At 32.9% G+C, this 21007-nt stretch overlaps 2 protein-coding genes and 1 long non-coding RNA gene across 4 annotated transcripts in view; all 3 read right to left on the reverse strand.

The window, feature by feature from the left end:
• LOC110463783 overlaps positions 1 to 159 on the reverse strand; it is a 1063-nt gene extending 904 nt beyond the window's left edge. Inside the window, exon 1 of the long non-coding RNA XR_002464427.1 lies at positions 14 to 159. This is a non-coding gene — a long non-coding RNA (uncharacterized LOC110463783). The remainder of the gene's footprint in view (positions 1 to 13) is intronic.
• LOC110463776 (metallothionein-like) overlaps positions 1 to 3070 on the reverse strand; it is a gene marked incomplete at its 3' end in the record, with an annotated part of 4326 nt that extends 1256 nt beyond the window's left edge. The window contains exons 1-3 of the mRNA XM_021518634.1: positions 2963 to 3070; positions 1374 to 1481; positions 835 to 954 (exon numbers count right to left, since the gene is read on the reverse strand). Coding sequence (XP_021374309.1) covers positions 835 to 954; positions 1374 to 1481; positions 2963 to 2978 — 244 coding nt within the window. The remainder of the gene's footprint in view (positions 1 to 834; positions 955 to 1373; positions 1482 to 2962) is intronic.
• A 6102-nt stretch (positions 3071 to 9172) lies between these two features.
• LOC110463827 (keratin-associated protein 5-5-like) lies at positions 9173 to 16100 on the reverse strand. Of its 2 annotated transcripts, XM_021518713.1 has the most exons (12): positions 15869 to 16097; positions 15126 to 15233; positions 14621 to 14746; positions 14304 to 14417; positions 13638 to 13736; positions 12421 to 12522; positions 12028 to 12153; positions 11419 to 11529; positions 11013 to 11096; positions 10566 to 10685; positions 9818 to 9931; positions 9173 to 9503 (listed from the first exon to the last, which is right to left on the reverse strand). In XM_021518713.1, the coding sequence occupies exons 1-12, from the start codon at positions 15891 to 15893 to the stop codon at positions 9427 to 9429; spliced, it is 1206 nt and encodes a 401-aa protein (XP_021374388.1). In that variant the 5' UTR covers positions 15894 to 16097; the 3' UTR covers positions 9173 to 9426. The 2 variants fall into 2 exon arrangements, with proteins under 2 accessions (XP_021374388.1, XP_021374396.1); XM_021518721.1 differs by lacking the exon at positions 15126 to 15233 and having other exon boundaries at positions 15869 to 16100.
• Between the last annotated feature and the right edge of the window lie 4907 nt (positions 16101 to 21007).

Below are 21007 nucleotides of genomic sequence, written 5' to 3' on the forward strand. Positions count from 1 at the left end.
CGGATACAACAACCTGACACTTACTACGTCATAAAGACATGACAGATACAACAACCTGACACTTATTACGTCATAAAGACATGACAGACACAACAGCCTGACACTTACTACGTCATAAAGACATGACAGACACAACAACCTGACACTTACTCCGTCATAACGACATGGCGGGTACAACAACCTGACACTTATTACGTCATAAAGCCATGACAGACACAACAGCCTGACACTTACTTCGTCATAAAGGCATGACAGATGCAACAACCTGACACTTACTATGTCATAAAGACATGGCATATACCATGACAGATACAACAACCGGACACTTACTACGTCATAAAGGCATGACAGATACAACAACCTGACACTTACTACGTCATAAAGACATGGCATATACAACAGCCTGACACTTACTACGTCATAAAGACATGACAGATACAACAATCGGACACTTACTACGTCATAAAGACATGACAAATACAACAACCTGACACTTACTACGTCATAAAGACATGACGGATGCAAGAATAACTTTATAACGGCAACACCAGTACATTATCGAATCAATTATCAAAACCACCTGACAGTAGTTACAGACAACTATCTGATCTAAAAGACAATTTATCTGAACCCATCCCATAATGAGAAAGTGAGTGTAAAACTGCGTCGCAATAATCTCATTTTAATTTCTTTGCCTTATGTATCAACAACTCTCTCACCTCTTACCTTAAGTAAGAAGTGACGAGTCGAATTACCTAACCTTTATCATAGTCTCACCAAAACAAAACAATGTGTTGACACTTTGGTATTATAACACTATTGAACAAACTTTACCTCCACATTTGCATCCGGCCTTACAGTTAGGACAAGTGCATGCGGCGCTGCACTTACAGCCACACCCGCACGCAGCTCCCATCTGACAAATTCCATCGGGACAGTTCGCACTCTTCGCAGCTTGTTTAGAAACACAATGTACACAATAAGCTAATTTTCTACACTTTACATTAAGCTAATTAGTTTGGAAAAAAAGCTTCCCAGTTATGTTTTGTATGACGTAGGTAAAATAATATTTGCATCATTCTGCAGAGCACGAAGTTCCATTTTATATGACCTTTCTTAATCATAGCATTACATGTAGAAGTTTTACCATAACGTACAAGCATTGTGTGTATTATACAATCCTCATGAGGCAGATGTATGACAGAGTAGTCCTTTTAAAACTATGACAGAATTGTAACATTAACATTTTATATCGTGATGTGTCTGTTACATGTGGCATAACATTTGTGATTTACTATTAAAAATAAAACATTTATGCTTTTTGAATTTACTTTTACAAATAAACATTATATTTAAGTCTTACTAAAACTTACAGAAGCAACCGCAGTTGACCTTACATCCGGGACATCTACAGTTGGTGCTACAGCAAGCCGAACCTGTACAGCCACACCTTCCGCCCGGACACTTGGCACAGAACGAGGCTGTGGGGGATGTAAATAACAACAGACCAATGTAATTCATCTTACATGTCTTCGTAGTGATCTCTGATAGAATAATTTCAACAATGAAGTAAATTTAAGTTGGATTGAAATTCAAAGTAAACAAACGGCTTTTACGGTTTTTTGTTTTAATGTTGGGTGTGGTTAGTTTATTCAAAAATGAATACAAAGTATGCCAAATTGAATTGTTTGTGATTAGAATATCTTTGGATAAGACATCTTTCAGTTCAACGAAAAAGATAAGTGTGGAACTCCGATTACATTCGAGACTTTACCGGAATGAGAAAGTGAAGAATGGTATTGGAAAAGTGAATAGTAGAAAAATATTCTTGACAATGATAATGTAAAAGTACTGGGAACATAAGGATATAATATGTAACAAACAAAATATAGGAAGATGAAAAAAAGGCAGGCAACATCATTGATGTCTTAAAGAAAAATTCTCCCACTTGAAGTGTAATTGTCATTGTGTACATATGAAACAAACACAAGTACTTTGGCAGAAAAAGCCAATAAAATAAATACATTGAAAGGTAGAAAGTGAATTGTGATATAGTTCATTAGCTGCTGGAATAACAAATGACACAATTAATCGTAAGCTAGACGATAATCAATTACCAAATACATAAAAATGATAAATTACCAGGACCTGGCAAGGAGAATGTGAATAGTAATATTTCGTTGATTTTAATTCAATTTAATCAAACAATTAACAAAAAGGTTTATTGGAGAATACGAAATAGGGGAAATATTGAATATTGTAATCAGGAATGAAAGTTGGATTCGAATTTGTAAAAATGTCAAAGTTGGATTCGAATTTGTAAAAATGTCATTCTTTATAAATGTTTAAAAAGGAAACAAAAAATACCTTATTTTGGAGAATTTATCCTGTATTTCAACTGTAAAAGTGTTTTTCTTTTTTTTCTATAAATACTCCTTAATTTAGAAAAAAATGTGATATGGAGTGTGACTAAAGTTGCTATTTGCCATTTGTGATCAGATTTTGTACGTTAAGATTAATTTTGGTATCTGCTAATATGAAAAGCCATTACAAATTCAATAAAATCAAAATCTGAATGCCAATTTATTAAAATGTTGACCGCAAAAGATGTTTAAAATATGTATTATTCATAACTGCAAGTATATTATTAAGTGTACACTGTTATTGAGGAGGCTGTCTTGTGGGATTTTCAAAAAATATAAATAAAAAATTGACGCATATTTCATTCTTTTGACTACAGTGCTACTGTTTATATAATGGAGGAAGCTTTGACTTTTGTTAGGATTTCATTATTAGCAAAATGTTTTTCTAGTGATTATTTCACAGAAGATTTCGACTTTGCACCAAGATATTTGTGATCTCGAATATGTTCACAGGTAAATAAAAAAATAATGTTTTAACATATTTTTGAAATTGAATTGTTCAGCATTTTGATTTAGTTGTAAAACAATTAGCAACTTACCTGCGACTGTTGACATCTTGGCTTCTAAAACAATTTTTGAGTCCTCTCAAAACGACGTAGGTAACTGGTGTTTATCTTTTAACCTTTTGGAAAATGTGACTATATTTATAGAAAATGGGACATTACGTGTGCAAAATCTAATCGTGTGCACTAAGGACAATAAACGTGAATAGTAAGGGCCATGTGCAAAATTTGTGTGAAAGTGGCTGTTAGCAAAAGTAGAACGGAGTGCAAATTAAACAGATTAGGAAAAGGGAATGTGCACACGACTTACGGCTGATGACGTCTAACATACTTTTATCGCCAATTGAAACTTACATTCAGCCTTTTGGTACCAGGATTTTGCGACATTTATTCGCGGTTGTTATCATTACTTAAGCGCTGTTTACACTTATTGGACCAAATGACCAGTAACACACTGGTCACTTGAATTTCTGAATTCACGATCTGTTCAAAAGCATTACAATGAAAGCTGCAATCATAATTATCATGGAAATATTTGCGCATATCCATTTTTTCAACCTTTTTTTATTGTGTTTTTTATCACATATTTATTCTGAATACATCTGTTTTGTTAGGTCAAGAATGAATGGTATTTCCTTCATCCTTCAGAAATTAAACATTCCAGACGACAGGCTTTCGCGTTTTGTCACCTTCATATCCTGACGCTCGCTACTGATATGAAAATATTATCACTGCTAAGTCGGTGATGAATGTAACGCTATTTACTGTCACTTTTGTTTTATAAACGTTCGTTTTCTAATTTGTAAAATACATCTCATCATATATTTTTCTAATTCAAAATTAGAGAAAATATCCATATTTATAAAGGTAATAATGTTATCTTAAAGACTTGTGTTCTTAAAATTACATAAATGTCAAGAACATGTGTTATTGAAAATAACATAAATGTCACAATGTTTCATAGAATCAGTCTTTAATTAAGTACACAAATTTGTATAACTGATAGGAATATTAGTGACCAATAGCCGAACAAAATATCTTAGACTTACCTGATAACATCTACCTTATAATAGCGTCCCACCAAAATTGATGAATTTTATTACAATTATTCAAATGTCCTTAGGCACTTCAAGCTTTAATAGAGTTATGATATAATAGAGTTCATTTAATAATTATCAGTTTGTCAACGTCTTTATTTAGCTGTATAGCATAAATTTATTTCTCTTATTTGGTTAAATAATATTTAATTAATTAATAGTGTTCTGTTAGTTATTAAGACAAACACTTCATCAACAGCGTCAGACATTCGTGCTTTTCCTGAATGTGTACACACTAACAGGCAAGATAAGTAAACATGGTTAAAATGAATGTTGAACTGTTGAACAATACCTGATTACTTGGACCAACACAGGTTAGACAGTATTGACAGACATGCATTCCAGTAAACAGTATACTATTTTATTTTATATTTTTTTTATTTTGTTTTGATTAGGATAGGTGATACTGACAACATGAAAATAATTTGCTACGACCTTTAAAAATTCCTTTCAACACGTTTACCAGTATATTAATCAAAGAGAATGCATATTAATGGACTTATTCTTTTATACTAATTAAAAATAAAAAATGTTATCGTTCTGATGTCATATCATATGCGTTTAGATGTTTCCCTATTGACTTAAGATTTTAAAATTAAAATCTAAATAATGACAGTTTCCAAAGTTGGAGGTTGATAAAAACTATGGTCGCCGTCGGAATCTCGCAGGGAAATATGCTATTTCTTTGTGTGATATGAAGATCAATGTTTTTTAATATGTTCATTTTAGTGCCTTATTGTTTGGTGTTACTACCGGAATTGTCAATGCGAGGACGTGACATTACCTAGATTCGACTTACATTTACATGACGGGTGTCATCGAAGAAGCAGAAGACGCTTACCGTTCAGGAACTCTTGGTCTAATTCTCCTTATACGTTTTCAAAGGTCGTCATATGAATCTTTCCTTTGTTCATATTTTACCCTAGTTTAATTGATTTTGAGTTCGTATAAATAGCTTTCGCAACCAATAAGACATATGAGCAGATGTATGTTACAAATGCGCCGAAAATTATTGTTTTGAGTTTGTTTTTGTAAGATAATGTTACATTTGTTAAAATAAATGAAAGTGTTATTACGTAAGCAGCATTCTATTTGTATTTATGATATTGTTTTCGGTTTTGTAATTTACCAAATTAAGAATAACAACAGCAATACAGACAACACACTATTATGGTTTCAATCACACGGAGAAGGTCAAAGACAGAAATTTGCACACGACATTTTGTCGGTTACCTCTATTGAACATATTTTCATCACTAAGTGAAATACACATTCAGCCTACAGATACCAGGGCGTGCCAACCCGTATTATGTTGCAGATACATTTAAGGTTGTTGTTACGTTTCTAGGTTGTTGTTACGTGATAAGCACTCTTTACAGGGTATACACTAGTTCTCCAATTGACCAGCTACTGACCCTTTACTGAAAGAAATATGCCTATGAGTGAAGGCATACAAAAGGCGTAATTCCTCATATTATTATAAACATTATTTTATGTTTCAATATTTGTTATATTTTCGTAGTTTTGTGACATATTTGTTATACCATATTCTTTTACAACATATAGTGATTAACAGTATTAATGTTAATGAAATGTTATGCTACTCACTCATGGTGTATTACCGTCTGCATGTGAATATATTTATGAATGCTTACTGATCCAATTACTTATCAGTATCAATAAATGATGTTCATTATTTTCTGTTTTTTGATATTAAAAAAAGTTATCCAATTCAAAACTGCGTCAATTTTCTTGCGGTTAATGCGCTATGTTAGTGTTATGAATTCTTTTTTGTCAATTCTTTGCTATTAACTATTGAATTGAATGAATTGTGTAATGTAAAATATGCAGTATGTGGTAACTTTTGATTAAAACGTCATATGAAAGGGTTTGACATTGTCTTTTCAACGTTAAGTCATCGTTTGACCCATTATACAAAATAGTAATAAACCAATTTTGCCAACCCAAGGTCGGGGATTGAGGAAAGAATACACCTGCTGTTAACCACTGCATGTATCGTAAGAGGCGACTTATGTGGCCTGGTGACTATCTTATTTTTCCGATCAGCCATAAAATGAAAAAGAAACAACTATAGACCACGGGTCCCGGTATTTTCGGAAATTCACCTCCCTATTTTGTTCAGGGATATCCTGATGAATGACATGCGGTAAAACTTAGGTTAAACTTTGACCGAAAGTGGGTTTCTTTGGGTATCAAAAGGGGTAGGGTAAATCACAAATATAGTTTGCTGTTTTCAAAATGAACTTAAAAACCAAAATAATACCATTTATGTTTTTGAAAACATATATAAATTAGACAAGCATATGTAACAGAATGAAAAATGACAGAAATACAATCGTCACTTACAGATTGTTTATATCAAACGAAGGATTAAGACAGGGGGTTGTTTTAGGTAATTTCCAAATGAAAAGTGTTTTGATTTCTCAATAATTTCCTTTCTAAATAATATTTTGACTTGAAATTTACAACTTTACTCATTTAAGTAGACTTACATAAGTTGCATATTGACTACATACTTTCCTTCTGTTTTATACGGAGTTATGTCTTCTGGACACATAGCAAACTTGGCTATTTCAAATATTTCTCAATTTTAAGTGAATTAAAAAGTGCAGGACGCCCTTTATATACTATAAGTATAAGATATTAAATGTTATTATTGTATATTATATATATCAAATAATATTTGCTCAACACCTGTGCCTGAAGTGAATTCCAGGTCCTGATTTGTTTTTTTACTTATCAAAGTTAACTTACTAATTAAAAATGGCATTTGCCACAACTACTGTAAAATGATCGATTTAATATGTTAAGTTTGATTTGCTGGTAATTTTAAGTGTCCTTGTATGTTAAAATATTATCCTTTTTGGAATTACCTACCGCCCATCCTGTTATGGTAATTATTGTTCTGTGACAATGCTATATTTGTATCCATCAGAGACCGCGTGAAAGTCGCATGATGATCGAAATATGATAATTTTCTAGGTAAATACGTCTGGAATTGAAACCGGCGTTACGGGTTACTAAAACAAGCCTCCGCCAGGAGTAGAACCAGATGTCCTTGAAATAGGTTTATTCCAACAAAATGCTATGATTATTTGATGCATTAAATACGTATCAGGTTGAAAAGTTTATTCATAAAATCGATGTGGGGAGTTGAGGGTGGGGGACTGGAGTTGTTTTGGGGAAAAATAGCAGATGGCAGATAAATGTTTCATGGAGGGATATACATGTAAGTATTTAATTGGGAAATGTATTTCGCGTTTATATTAAATGTTAGATAGGAATTGTTTAATTCTTTTTAGATATTTCATGATTATATGTACTTTAGGGGGAAGATAGGTAGTTAAAGACTTGTTAAATATGTGTTGATTTGTATTTAATGACTATTGTATAATATAAAGGTGATCTATGGGGAGAGGGGATGTAGATTATGGCTTCTGTTCAGGGTAGATAGTTATTCAATTAAAATAGATAAGTATTTTAAATAGTTAGCTAGGTTTTCATGACCACTGTACATGATAGATGGGTAATTGTATGGCGTAGATATGACTTTTATGATGTAAATAAGTATTTAATGGGGTAAATAGATATTTCATTTGGTAGATAAATATGGTAGACAGGTATTTTATAAGGGTAGATACGTACAGTATATATTTTTTTATAAAATGAGGGTATGTAAGTATTAATTTTAGGTTTGATAGATATTTTATGGGAACGGATAGTTATTTGAGGATAGGAAGATAGACATTTATGGTAGATAGATAGGAAGGGGTAGATTGGATAAATTCATATTTACAACTGAACAATAAGGTTGATAGATATGTTATTGGAGTTAATTGGTATTTATGTCTACAAGTATTTTTATGGGGGAGAATAGTTTTTTTATGAAGATACATAATTTTAAGAGTATAGATAGGTAACCTATTCCTATCAGTAAGAATTAAATGGTTATATTAGTACTTACCTCCCATGAATAGGTGATTAAATACATCTTTATACCCACATTAATTACAATGACAAAAATTACAATAATACTCATCTACCCCTTTTAATTCCTATCGGTCGGAGTAAATTACCTATCAATCCCCATAAATACTTACTGAACAATAATCTGCCCTCGTGAAATATTATCTACCTCCATACAATATTTATTTATTCACTACAATAAAAAAAAAGATCTTCTTATGATATTTGCCCACGCTTCCTATTTAGAAACATGTATATATATCTAAGGCAATAAAATTAATATATAAACATTAAAAAGCAGGCGTTCTTCTCTACATGAATGTATGTAATGAATAATAGGTATATTCAATTTCTGATATCAATAAAACATATATCAATGAATAGGAGAGTTTAAATAATAAAATTAGGTTTCATTCATAAGTTAACAATGAATTATAAGATAGATAACTATTATGCAATTTTTATTGATCTGATGAACATTAATCCTGAGTAACTGGGCTCTCAGTATAGCACTAGATTTTAGATAACGTGTGTTGGTCACCTGGTAAAATCAGCCTCTAGGATTACCTCAACAAAAATGTAACATCCTGTGTATTACCTGGACTGACACACATGAATCTTGTGTTACATGCTAGATAATTTATATGGCGCCGGTGTTACATGACACTAGTACATTTCTCCGCTAGGAGTCGAACCCATTACTACAATCAACTAGCCCATTCCTTTGGAAGGAGACAAACCCCGTTATTACAGTTTACTAATGTCCATGTCTCCACCAGGAATACAACTATAGATAGTATTTTAATTACCAGCTCATCATGTGTTTCTTTCTGTTTTAAAATTACTCTGTATAACACCTGTATTAGTAGGCCGTTATATTGACCACCAGGACGTAGGTTTGGATTCCACTCTCTGATGGATGTAGTTTCGTTCTTGAGCAAGACATTTGATCCTTACCCATTCCTATAATTCAAACGAAGCTGCCTGAATGGACACTTGTTTTGACTGGAGTGTGAATTATGGTTTGTGTGCTGTAGTATTCCAGTGGTATTAAATGTGACACAATTAAATAGTATATTAAGTGAAGCGAATACCATATGTAATCTCGAGTTACAAATGATTTACCAAAACAGAATACAAATGAATAACAAAGAGGAATATAAAAGTTTATACCATGATTTATTTTCATTAATATTTAATAAAACAAAGCTCCAAGAAGAAAATCAGAACTGAATAAAAAGGCAAATTAGTAATGATTACTCCATATTAAAGTCACCAGTTGATAGGTAAGAATGTATTTCACAATCACGAATAAATTTATTTCAATAATAAGTTAAAAACGTTTTTCACGAAATTCCGCAAACAGTGTGACGGTCCATTAAATGTAGTTTGTGGATGTTCTCATGATGCCACCGCTTACTGCTTACAGGTGCAATCAGGAGCACAATTGCAGGTGCTTGGTCCAGTACAGCCTGCATCGCACGAGCAAGCCTCTGAAATGTCAGATATGGGATTATTGTAGAATGAGTTCAGTATTTCCAGTATGACTTACACTTTCTGTTTAATCGTTTATATATATAAACACACACACATATATATATATACTAGACGACTCTAAACAAGGTCTACTCAAAATAAGGTTGCAGCAGCTTCAATATTTGACATAACAATAGGTGACACTTCAACTGCTTACTCACTGTCATTCTATAAATGAAATATTTTATAAAAATGTCCATCTTATTTTTAAAGACATATTCTTGCATAACCTGTTTTTGCCTATTTACAAAACAATAGTTCAGATACCTACCAGTTGCGCAGTTACACTTGCACTTTGGGCATGCGCACTTGCCATCACACTGGCAGTCTGCGGTTCCGCAACATTGTCCTGATATGCTTTCCACGGAACACACGAAGTTGGCGCCTGACAGAAAAGACGTAACATTGAACATAAGCACAAAGTAAGATTTGATGTATGTATCACCCCTATCACAGTCTGTTTAGTATTATCGTGTGTATATGTAATAAAGCAACGGTCAATACAGAATGTAAATACAAGTTTTCCTATTTATTCCTGAACCGTACCAATGGAAATAGTATTAAACAGTCAAAGCATCAGCCCAACTTTCAATCATAAGAAAAATGCAGCTAACACAACCGTGACTCCGACATTATGTCTTCCACCATTTAATATCTCAATTATCTAAATATACCGCGGGTACTGCTTAACGAAAGAAGTTAAAGATGGTTTTAGCTAACCGCTCACACACTTCAAGTAGTGCCTTTACTTTGAAAATAAATATCCATATATTCCCAACAATCTAACATACTTCATAGTGGCGTTTCTACATCTATTAACAGCAAGTATGAATGTATAAAACTGTCTCCAACCTAGTTTAACAGAGTACTGACGGAAAATAGTAGCACAAAAAACAAAAGACCATTGATCAATTTGTAGCCAAATATTGATACTAATTGAAATGTGGACAACTTAGATATTGGTTATAACTATTCTGTTTGGATACTGCGATGAAATAACAATGTGAAACATTCATTACCTCCACATTTGCATCCGGCCTTACAGTTAGAACACTGGCATGCATCACTGCACTTGCAACCGCACCCGCACGCGCGCCCTATCTGACAAATTCCGTCAGGACAGGTCGCATTCTTTGCCGCTTATTAAGAAAAATAACGTACATCATTAATATATTTAACTAAACGGTACATTTAATGATTGAAACCAAATAATTCGTTTCCCATGTCTGTGTTAATATGCTAGTGTAAGGTAGTGTGATGATTGTAGTACATTTATATGCGTTATCATTATATTAAAGATGGGTGCAATACCACCACTGACACATTGAAAAGGAACCAATTGATAATATTTATTCTGCTGCTAGCATTTCAATATTAAACGTTTTAAACTGAATTGATGTCTTCGAGTTTGTTTAACAAATGACAGTTTTAAAAAAACTTTCCGAAGCATGCGCATTTGACCTTACATCCAGAGCATCTACAGTTGGTGTTACAGCAGGTCGCACCAGCACAGTCACAACTACCACTCGTACACTTGGCGCAGCACGAGGCTGTGGGGGATTGAAATTAATGCCAATATAATTTATCCGTTTGTTATTTGGCAAATTTTGTTTTTGTATTTGATTGCTAATAATACTAATTTTACAGAATGTATTAAGCCTATTTAATCGATATCTAAAAATTCCATTGATCAATAACGTTAATTGTAAGTAAATTCAATACTGAGATGAACAATCGTCTAAATCGCTTTTTTGTTTTTTGTTTGTTTTTATATTTACAAGCTGATCACATAGATCACATAGATCACATAGATCAAATAAGTTCCAATATTCATGTATTACATGTTTAGACAACTAAAGACAAGACACTTACCAGATGCACAATCGCATCTGCACTTTGAGCATGCAGACTTGCAGTTGCAGGAGCAGGTCCTAGTTCCACAACATCCTGACTGGCACTTCATGGAACACACGAGGTTTGCACCTGACACAAAGGATATTTGAACTTAGAATTCTTGTTTTTGTGTAATGTAGCAAGGTTTCCTTGTGATACAAGCTGTAAGCAATTTGTTTTCTTATCAATTTCAGATTTGTTTTTCAATTAAAAGGATTTGAAAAAAAGGAAAAAGAAAGAAAAAAAACCTGACAACATCGCAACGCACCTATCATCTAAAGGGAAATAAAGTAATATCATAGAACACATAAGATGACAGTCTGACTCTAAAAAGGGACAGATGACTAAAAACCAATGTTAGCATATCATGTGATGGAAATGAGTATACAAATTATCCTGTATGACATTGAGTAACTCACAACATCTCACACCAATCATCGATACTGAACCAGCTAAAGCAAGTGGTTATGATTCAATCTACCAACACACTTCTTTAATGTAGAAAATTTTACCATGGATTAAACGTGATGTTCTTAACCTTCCTCTTTGGAAGCTTGGATTAAATCTTATTTTTTTTAAACATCATACCTGCACATTCACATCCGGCCTTACAGCTAGAGCACGGGCATGCGTCACTGCACCTGCAGGAATCGCCACATTCACAAGCGAGCCCAATTTTACAAATTCCATCAGGACAGGTCGCACTCTTTGCCGCTTAATTACAAATACAATGACACCATTAACATATATAGATCAGCTGTAGATTCATCTATTTATATCAACACAACTCGTTCCTGATCCTGTTTTAATATGATAGTTAAAAAATACGAAAGAATCGAAGAATTAAGATACTATAAGCATTGTAATATGTTACATCAGTAAGCAATATCTTTATCAAACATTACTTAATATCAAACTTTTCATGCCACCTCAGTTTGGGTCAACGGATGAACTTTAGATTTGAGTTTTTCTACAACTTACGGCAGCATGCGCAGTTGACCTTACATCCGGAGCATCTACAGCCAGAGGAACAGCAGTCCGATTCAGCACAGCAGGACCTACACCCTGAACACTTGGCACGGACTGTGGCATTGAGAAATATGAATTAATGAGAATATATGACTTCTGGTAACCCTACATTATAAAAAGACATTTTAGACATTTTGAAACCTCATTTTCTGAAATTTAGTAAATTGGGATTGAATTTCATACGCGGATGAACCATCCATATAATCAGTTATGTATTGAGGTTTTATAATTAACTTTGGTCCATTCACAAAGAACTATCAATAGGGAATACCAATAATATTTATGATATGCAGAAATCGGATTGATGAGAAAGCATTGGAAAATGAACTCTTAAACTATAAGTTACAGTATATTTGACGACATCTTTTTTATTATTTAGGAAATCTTGAATAACTTATTTCAAAAGTTTCTCACAAATGTGAATTTTGGAGATATATTGAGATAGAACAAAATCTCTATGGTTTGTAGTTAAACGGGAAAATCGATATAGAAAAAATAGGGATGTCTACAACCACTATCTAAAAGTCCGTGCTACAACAGAACAAAGACTTGAGCGTTGCCTTTGAAGAAACAAGGTTAAAAAGATGGAAAAGAATGACACTGTAGGATAAATTGGAGGCTGCAAGAATCAGAACGAGGTAAAATAGTAACAGAGGAACAAAATTCTTAAGGAAAATAATGTCATTATGATATTAAATGTGGAGTTTGTAGGTACAACTCTGTCTTAGAAACAATAAAAAGAACACCTGCTACTTAATGTACAATCTGAAGTGAATGAAATAAACCAAGCAACAAATAAAATATCTCAATAGTAAATCAGAGAAGCTATCACAAATCTGACAGAAGATATCTCTAGTATTAGACTGAATAGCAGCAAAATTTGATAAAATATTCTGGAATATTGTAGCATGAGATAAATATATATGTTTTAAGAAAAAACAAAACATCAAATAGGAAGCCATTTACACTATCAACTACTGGGTGCAACATAGCCACCAAAGTAATAACTAAAAACCCATGACATCAAACAGAAAACATACATATCAGCGGGGTCTATCAAGGGAAGTCTATTGCTATGTAGATTCTAAGACGATGATGTATTTCTAGGGAAAGTTAGATAAGGTCACACCAGCTCCAATAGTCATGAAAAATACCGTTTAGTTACTTACCACATGCGCACTTCACCTTACATCCGGTACATCTACAGCCAGTGGTACAGCAATCCGCACCAGTGCAACAGCACTTACCCCCTGGACACTTGGCACAGGCTGTGGATGTAAGGATTTGAATATATGTTCCTACATTATAAATGTTCTCTATGTAGCTACTGATTTCTGTAACACCTAATTAAAAATGCTGTAAGAGCCCTAAAAAGCGAAATATATTGAAGTAGGATCGAATTCACTACATAGATTAACGAACCATTTGTACATTTTTTTTTCTCTCCTTTTTTCAAATATAATAACTAAATGAATAATAACCGTTTCAGTGTTAGCCTCAATTGTAAATACCATTATTGACATTTTTCCATTGATAGAAGGCAATAAAAATGGAACATTAATTAGATCTGCGAAAATATATAAAGACATCTTTATGTATTTCTTGAGGGGTCGAGGTTGGAATAGGGTGAGGGTGGGCTGGGACAAGTCATTACAGAAGTTTGATAATGATGTGATAAAATATATTCAATATTCGAAAATGTTTGAACCTTGTAGTTAAACGGGAAACGGGATTAAATAGGCTTAAACAGGAATAGGGTATACATTATATAGAGAATGAATTCGAGGCAGCAATGTTTAAATCAAATCATTGCAAAATGTCGTTCAGGATCTTACCCGATGCGCAGTTGCATCCGCTTTTTGAGCAGGCACACTTGCAGTTGCACTTGCAGAGATTGGTTCCGCAACATTTCCTTGCCTGGCACGCAGTGGAACACACAAAGCTTGCACCTGACAAGAAGGAATGAGAAAGAATATCAGCATGGGGTAGAACTGATATATTTATCGCTCAATGTACAGAAAATGAAAACATTATCAATCAGAAATGTCACAGTAATTTAAATGTAGACAATTTAAACAAAGATTAAGCGTACTCTTTATAGCTAATGTGTTTCGAGACTATGATAAAATGACAAAAGTATTAAACAAATTACCTGCACATTTACATCCGGCTTTACAGCCAGGGCACTGGCATGCGTCACTGCACGTGCAGGAGTCGCCACATTCACATGCAAGCCCTATCTGACACACGCCATCAGGACAAGTAGCACTCTTTTTCGCTGGATACAAAATAAAGATAGGCATAATATTATATCTGTCTATACTGTACATTCAGTTAATTTATGATTAGAAAAGTTCAGGTTATATAATGATGTAACCTACCCCTGCCACAACCATTCCATAACCATCCTTGACACATTGAGAAAGGAGCAGTAACATGTGTAGTTTACCATATTCTCACAAAATGACAGACTTGTCTCAGGAAACGAAGGCCAATGAAGCGTGAAATAAGAATTTCGTTTTGTGACAATGGCAGTTTGTCATGATGTTATCATTTCGTTTATATAACATTTTTAAATATCAAAGATATCGAAGAGTCCATGTAATTCTATTTCCTTTTATTAATCAGTATTTAACTTTAGTTGCATTTAAACTTACAGAAACAGGCGCAGTTGACTTTACATCCGGGGCATCTGCAGTTGGTACTACAGCAGTCCACACCAGAACAGTCGCACTCACCCCCAGAACACTTGGCGCAGATTGCAGCTGTAGGGGTTGTACATTAAGATCAAACATATCATTTTTGTCTCTGCAGTGAGTTCTGCTAGCACTGCCTAGATCAAACTTTGTTAGACCTTTTTAACAATATACATATATTTCTGATAATAACTGGTATTTTTCATGAAAAATTGTGCTTTTGTCTATTCTATAAATAATAATAAATTCGTTAAAATATGTAATAAATCGTATGACAACAAATTAGAATAGCGTTATGAATAATTATATCAAGACTTTTATACGAAATATCTCACTTGAATGAGAATTAATGTAAAAAGCAATTCACAGAAAAATCAATGTTGAAAGTAACATATATGGAATTCCATTTGATTAGATACACTGAGGACATGTGATGGGTGGTTCAGGAGTCGGTCTAATCGCGTTGCATACAATAGTTTGATGAGGAATAACACACCCACTCCCCACCAAAAATCGAATAAATGAACACAATTAAATTCAATAATTAAAAAATGATTATGATAAATAATCAGATTAACTTAGTGAATATCAAGACATTTGTGGTCCTAGAGATATATGTTCATAGATAACTATCAGTTATTTTTAGAAAACAATTATAAATTGTCCGGCCCTTAAATTGGCTACTCATAAAATAAGCCACATACCTTCAGTCTTTGACATCTCGGACATCGCGTCTATAGCTTTTCTTGAAATCTTCTCAGAATGACTTGACTAAGAGATCTTCAGCGAATAACGAGTCGTAAAATGTGACTCTATTTATAGGAAATGTGACTCCGCGTGTGCAAACCCCTTTCGTGTGTATTACAGATAGTAAACATTAATAACTAAGGTCTTGTGCAAAATATACGTGAAGGTGGTGTGAGTAAACCCAGGGACCGTGTGGAAACTGAATGGATCATGAGACGGGAATTTGCACACGACATGTGGTTGATTACGTTTATGTAGCATATTTTTATCGCTAAGAGAATTATACATTCAGCCTCCTGATAACAGAGGTGTGCCTACACATATCATGTAAATCGTATATTCAAGAATGTTGTTTCTTGATACGCACTGTTTATAAGGTAACATTCTTGTTTAGCCGCTTAAACTGTAACACACTTTGAACATGTTCAAACATTATCGAAATGCATATAGCTGTGTGTCACAATTTTCGTCACATATTTGTTATTTTGTATTCATTGGTTTTTAGCATGTAAGTACATAATAGTTTGTATATTATATTAGACATTTGTGGTTTAGAATATCATCAGTATTGATAAAATATGACTCTACTCACTATTATTTTTGCATATATGTGTAAAAAAAAACTGCAGAAAATATATTGCGTTAGATTTTTTAATTATTTTTTTTTAACTTTTTATGTGCGGACTGGATATGATGTTGATTGACAAATACTAACAATTTCTTTGTCTTATATTACCTTTTTATAAAAACAAACATGTGTTTGTCATCTAAAATAGCACAGCAATACATATTTCTTCCCGAAATTGAGGATTAGATACGGCGAGAGGGTCCAGCATTTTATCAGTATGAATTAAATAAAATACAGACTTTTCAAGGTTTTATATTTTAATCGAACTTTATCACATTAAAAACTTCACGTCAACTTCCTTATGTTTGATATAACATATACACTAGGTTCGTGATATGAAGAGCCTATACTTAAAAGATAAAATATTTGATAAGGAAATCCGCCGCAAACCGGATTGTGGAAGAGATATTGTACACTAATGATGCGTAATATATATGAGAAATACTCCATGTGTCGTGATGTCATATGTAAGACCGTGTGCACAGATTTATATATTGTCTTGTGACTGGTGATATATATATATATATAGATTGTGTGCAATGAGTATCCGTGTGTAAATCCGTGTGCAGTTAAACCGTGTTCAGTAGGAGTGGTAATAGAGTTCATTGTGTTTATGATCCAAGTCGTGTGCACCAAGGGTTGATTCACATGCTCGTGACTTGCTGTGTACTGACCACAGAATACTGAAAATATAAACCGGGTTTCGCGTCTCCTATTTCATTGTATGTTTTACAATCCTTGATAATCCTGCAAATATTTCTAACATTCTACATATCAATTTCAATATTATTTAGTATCGTTTTTTTTATAATATTCTATCACTTACTATACAATTATAATCTTACCAAATATATAACTATCACTTATTATATAATACATAATGTTAAAATATAATTCTATCACTTATTATATAATACAAAATATTAAAATATAATTCTATCACTTATTATATAATACATAATGTTAAAATATAATTCTATCACTTATTATATAATACATAATATTAAAATATAATACTTTCACTTATTATATAATACATAATGTTACAATATAATACCATCACTTACTATATAATAACTAATGTTACAATATCATATACTTTCAGTCATTATATTACACATACTCTTATACTATAATTACTATAACTTACTATATAAATAATGTTAAAATTTAATGTACTACCAGTACTTAATGATATATAATGTAACACTATGATATGCTATCACTCACTATATGACACCTAATGTTACAATATACTATACTATAACTGACTATATAAATAATGTTACAATATAACATACTATCAGTACTAAATGATATATAATGTTACAATATAATACTACTACAACATATATAATAAACAATGCATGTTAAACGACGTACAGTTTTTACGCAAAAATACTGAAAAAAATAAAACATTAAGTTAAGTTTAGCTTCAATATTGTTTTCTTTACTTTATAAACGATGCACTTAACAATCAAGAAGTATATAAATAGGAAACATACATATAGACACACAATCCTATGTAAATACATAATACCGTGATCGTCGTTATCGTCTCTAGCTATAACAATGCTATTAACGAAATAGGCGTAAATATAGAAACGAGGTTCGTCCGTCCGTCCGTCCACTAGAACATAAAAAAATAAGAAAATACATTAAGTCAAAAACTGGGTAAATTTAAGTTCTAAATAGATTAAAAATGTATCAATGATGCAACTAGAGTCGCTCTGCTGAACACATGCTATAAATGCTGAAATTGACCTACATTTTACGCTTCATTGACTGTGGAGAAGAAATGGGCTAACTACAAATGTAATGTATTAGAGTGTAAAAATGTCTGCACAAATTATGTTTTTCAAATTATTGTTGTAAGCTAAATATAATTGTCCGTTACAGTATCAGTTGGTAGCTCATTTAAAAAAATACTATGGGCATATTGACGGCAGAGTATTCTTGGATTAATATTGAGCAACACCGTTGCTGAAGATTTCACGTAGTTGTGTCAACATGTGTGGTTCAAGACTGAAAGGTGCTGCCAAGTTGAAATGGTTTCTATATTGAAGTAGATTTTGGATGTGCATATAAAAAAATCCAGTTGGACTGTCCATCCAGTATGTTTTAGGAGATTACTTGCATTTTACACTTGCAGCCTGCAGCACACTTGCATGTGATTTGTCCGCTACAGCCAACTCCACACTGGCAGGTCCTTGTATTGTCTGATAGTTATATTTCATAATTTTCACCGTTATATATATAGGTATCATAAGTAAGAACGACAGTATGATCCAATATTGGCACTAGATTCGAACAACGTAAATAGATATTTAAGCAAAGAAGTAATATCGTTAGTACAGAGAAAGGAATTTGTCAAATTTTCGAGGTAATCCGCCTCTTTTTCAAGATAGAAACATGAACACTTACATAGCACAACATATAACAAAGCGGTAAACAGTAACTTTTAAACAATACTAAAGCATAACATATGATAAACAGAAAACCAGTTGAACATTATTGTATTAAACCATTTGAATTCATGTTTTCAAAATGAATTGATTATGCTTTTAATTAGCATTAGGCTACATGCTAGCCGAAGGGATGACATCATCCTGTTACAGAAGTGAAAAGTGGTTTTCTCTTAACCCTTTCACCACTGAAGACAAAATGGACCCATACATATCACTACATGGTAGAGTCTATTAAAGTTACATAGGGGTGAAAGGGTTAATGTATTTGATGTTTAAGTATTGTTTCATAGTGGCTGATCTTCTCTCTGTTATATGTAAGTTCGTGTTTCTCTCTTGATAAAGGGATGGATTGCCTCGAAACAATGTCCCTTTTCTGCACTTTCCTCTTTATTGATAAGTACACATTGGTATTTTATTAATTTTTGTTAAAGAAAACAGTTATTTCATATCAATACATATAGTTTATTTAAAGTAAAAATACATGCATTGTAGAACTATGATAGTTTGTGTTATTGTACAAACAAGGCAATTCTAAGTGAGATCGCACCAGCTTTTAAATTGAACAATATAGTGAGGCGTTTCAATTACGGTACAAAGTGTCTTCCTATTTCTCAAATATTGCAACTGCACTTTGGAGATGTGCAGTTCTGCGATATTGCCCTGGCTGGCAGTCAACAGTACATACAAAATTGGCGCCATGCACATAACAGGTGAGAACGAATGGAAGCACGTCAGGTGTAAAACATTTCACGGCCCTAGCATGGCCAGTTTTATATTTTCGTGTAAGTGTTTTATGTAGCAAAAGTCAACAACTAAACATAACCGCGCAGAATTAAATCCCATTTCTATTTTTATTTATTTGCAAATCTAAAGAATTGAAAAAATCTAAAGTAAATGCAAAATCTAAAAAACTAGTTATAGGAGAAGGATTAACAAGTCAAGGTTAATCTGATTGTACATTTATAGGTTCTGGTCGTGATTTGATGTTTACAAATGCATCAGTAACATAAGCTAATTCCACACTTGTCATATGACCTTGTGTCATAATCTTACAACCATCAAAGATTTTCAAACAAATTGAAAAAAAAGTCATACAAGGCAAGTCACATGACACAATAGATTGCTTCAATCTCAAACGATTATTCGTAAATGAGATACATTTACATCATAGCACGCCCGTTATCTTCAGGTAACTAGAGTACCATCCCATCCCATCCTCTTCAGTTTAACAGAGTATCACCAAAGCACACACATACTTTAAAGGTAAACAAAGTAGATTATCAAAGATGTAAGTCTTACACTATATAAATTCTTTCCATAGGTGGCTAGAGTGTTACAAGAATATTATAGAATTTTAGCTAAATATATTTTATAGATATTTTGTAAAGAAAAAACATAAGTAAATTAATTAAAGTGAGGTAACTCACGTTTGATGACTTACAATACAACACAGGACAAACAAACACAGACATAGACACACACACACAGACAAAACATAAATATAGTTATTAATTATCATAATTACACGCTCACACAGGAGTTACTATTTAACATTCAATACAGTTAGGTAGATAGACCAAAAGTCCATGTGCAGGTACTGCGCAGGTCATCACCACCTTAACTGTGTATTCATTTATTTATATGTAACTATTTCATCTATAGAATTAACCCGATACATTTATCAAAAGTATCAGTAAAACGTTGTGTAGAGAACCACAAAATGAATAAGTGAAATATATCTATTACATAATCAAGTAAATTCACAACCATGTTCAACCTTTTTCATAGAATATTTTTTTTGTCAATATAATGGCTTTCTAATCTGAAGCAGAGATATTTTTTTAAACCATATTGCATGCTTCAGAGTGTCACGGATACTACAACATTGACCATATATCTCGATGTCCTCAAAAGCTGAGAAACAACGGAGCAATCCATCTTATGTTGTCAGCGGAATTTCCGAAGTCGTCATCACGTAATGTTTACACATGCAGCCTGCA

The sequence above is a fragment of the Mizuhopecten yessoensis genome, unplaced genomic scaffold, assembly GCF_002113885.1.
Source record: "Mizuhopecten yessoensis strain PY_sf001 unplaced genomic scaffold, ASM211388v2 scaffold1513, whole genome shotgun sequence".
In the NCBI taxonomy this organism is placed as follows: domain Eukaryota; kingdom Metazoa; phylum Mollusca; class Bivalvia; order Pectinida; family Pectinidae; genus Mizuhopecten; species Mizuhopecten yessoensis.

Coding starts and splice junctions, on each gene's coding strand:
- LOC110463827 (XM_021518713.1), bottom strand. CDS start 15,893: ATGTCCGAGATGTCAAAGACTGAAG. Junction 10,686..11,012: donor CAACTGTAGATGCTCTGGAT/GTAAGGTCAAAT, acceptor TTTCTTAATAAG/CGGCAAAGAATGCGACCTGT. Junction 9,504..9,817: donor CAAGTGTAACTGCGCAACTG/GTAGGTATCTGA, acceptor CTGACATTTCAG/AGGCTTGCTCGTGCGATGCA.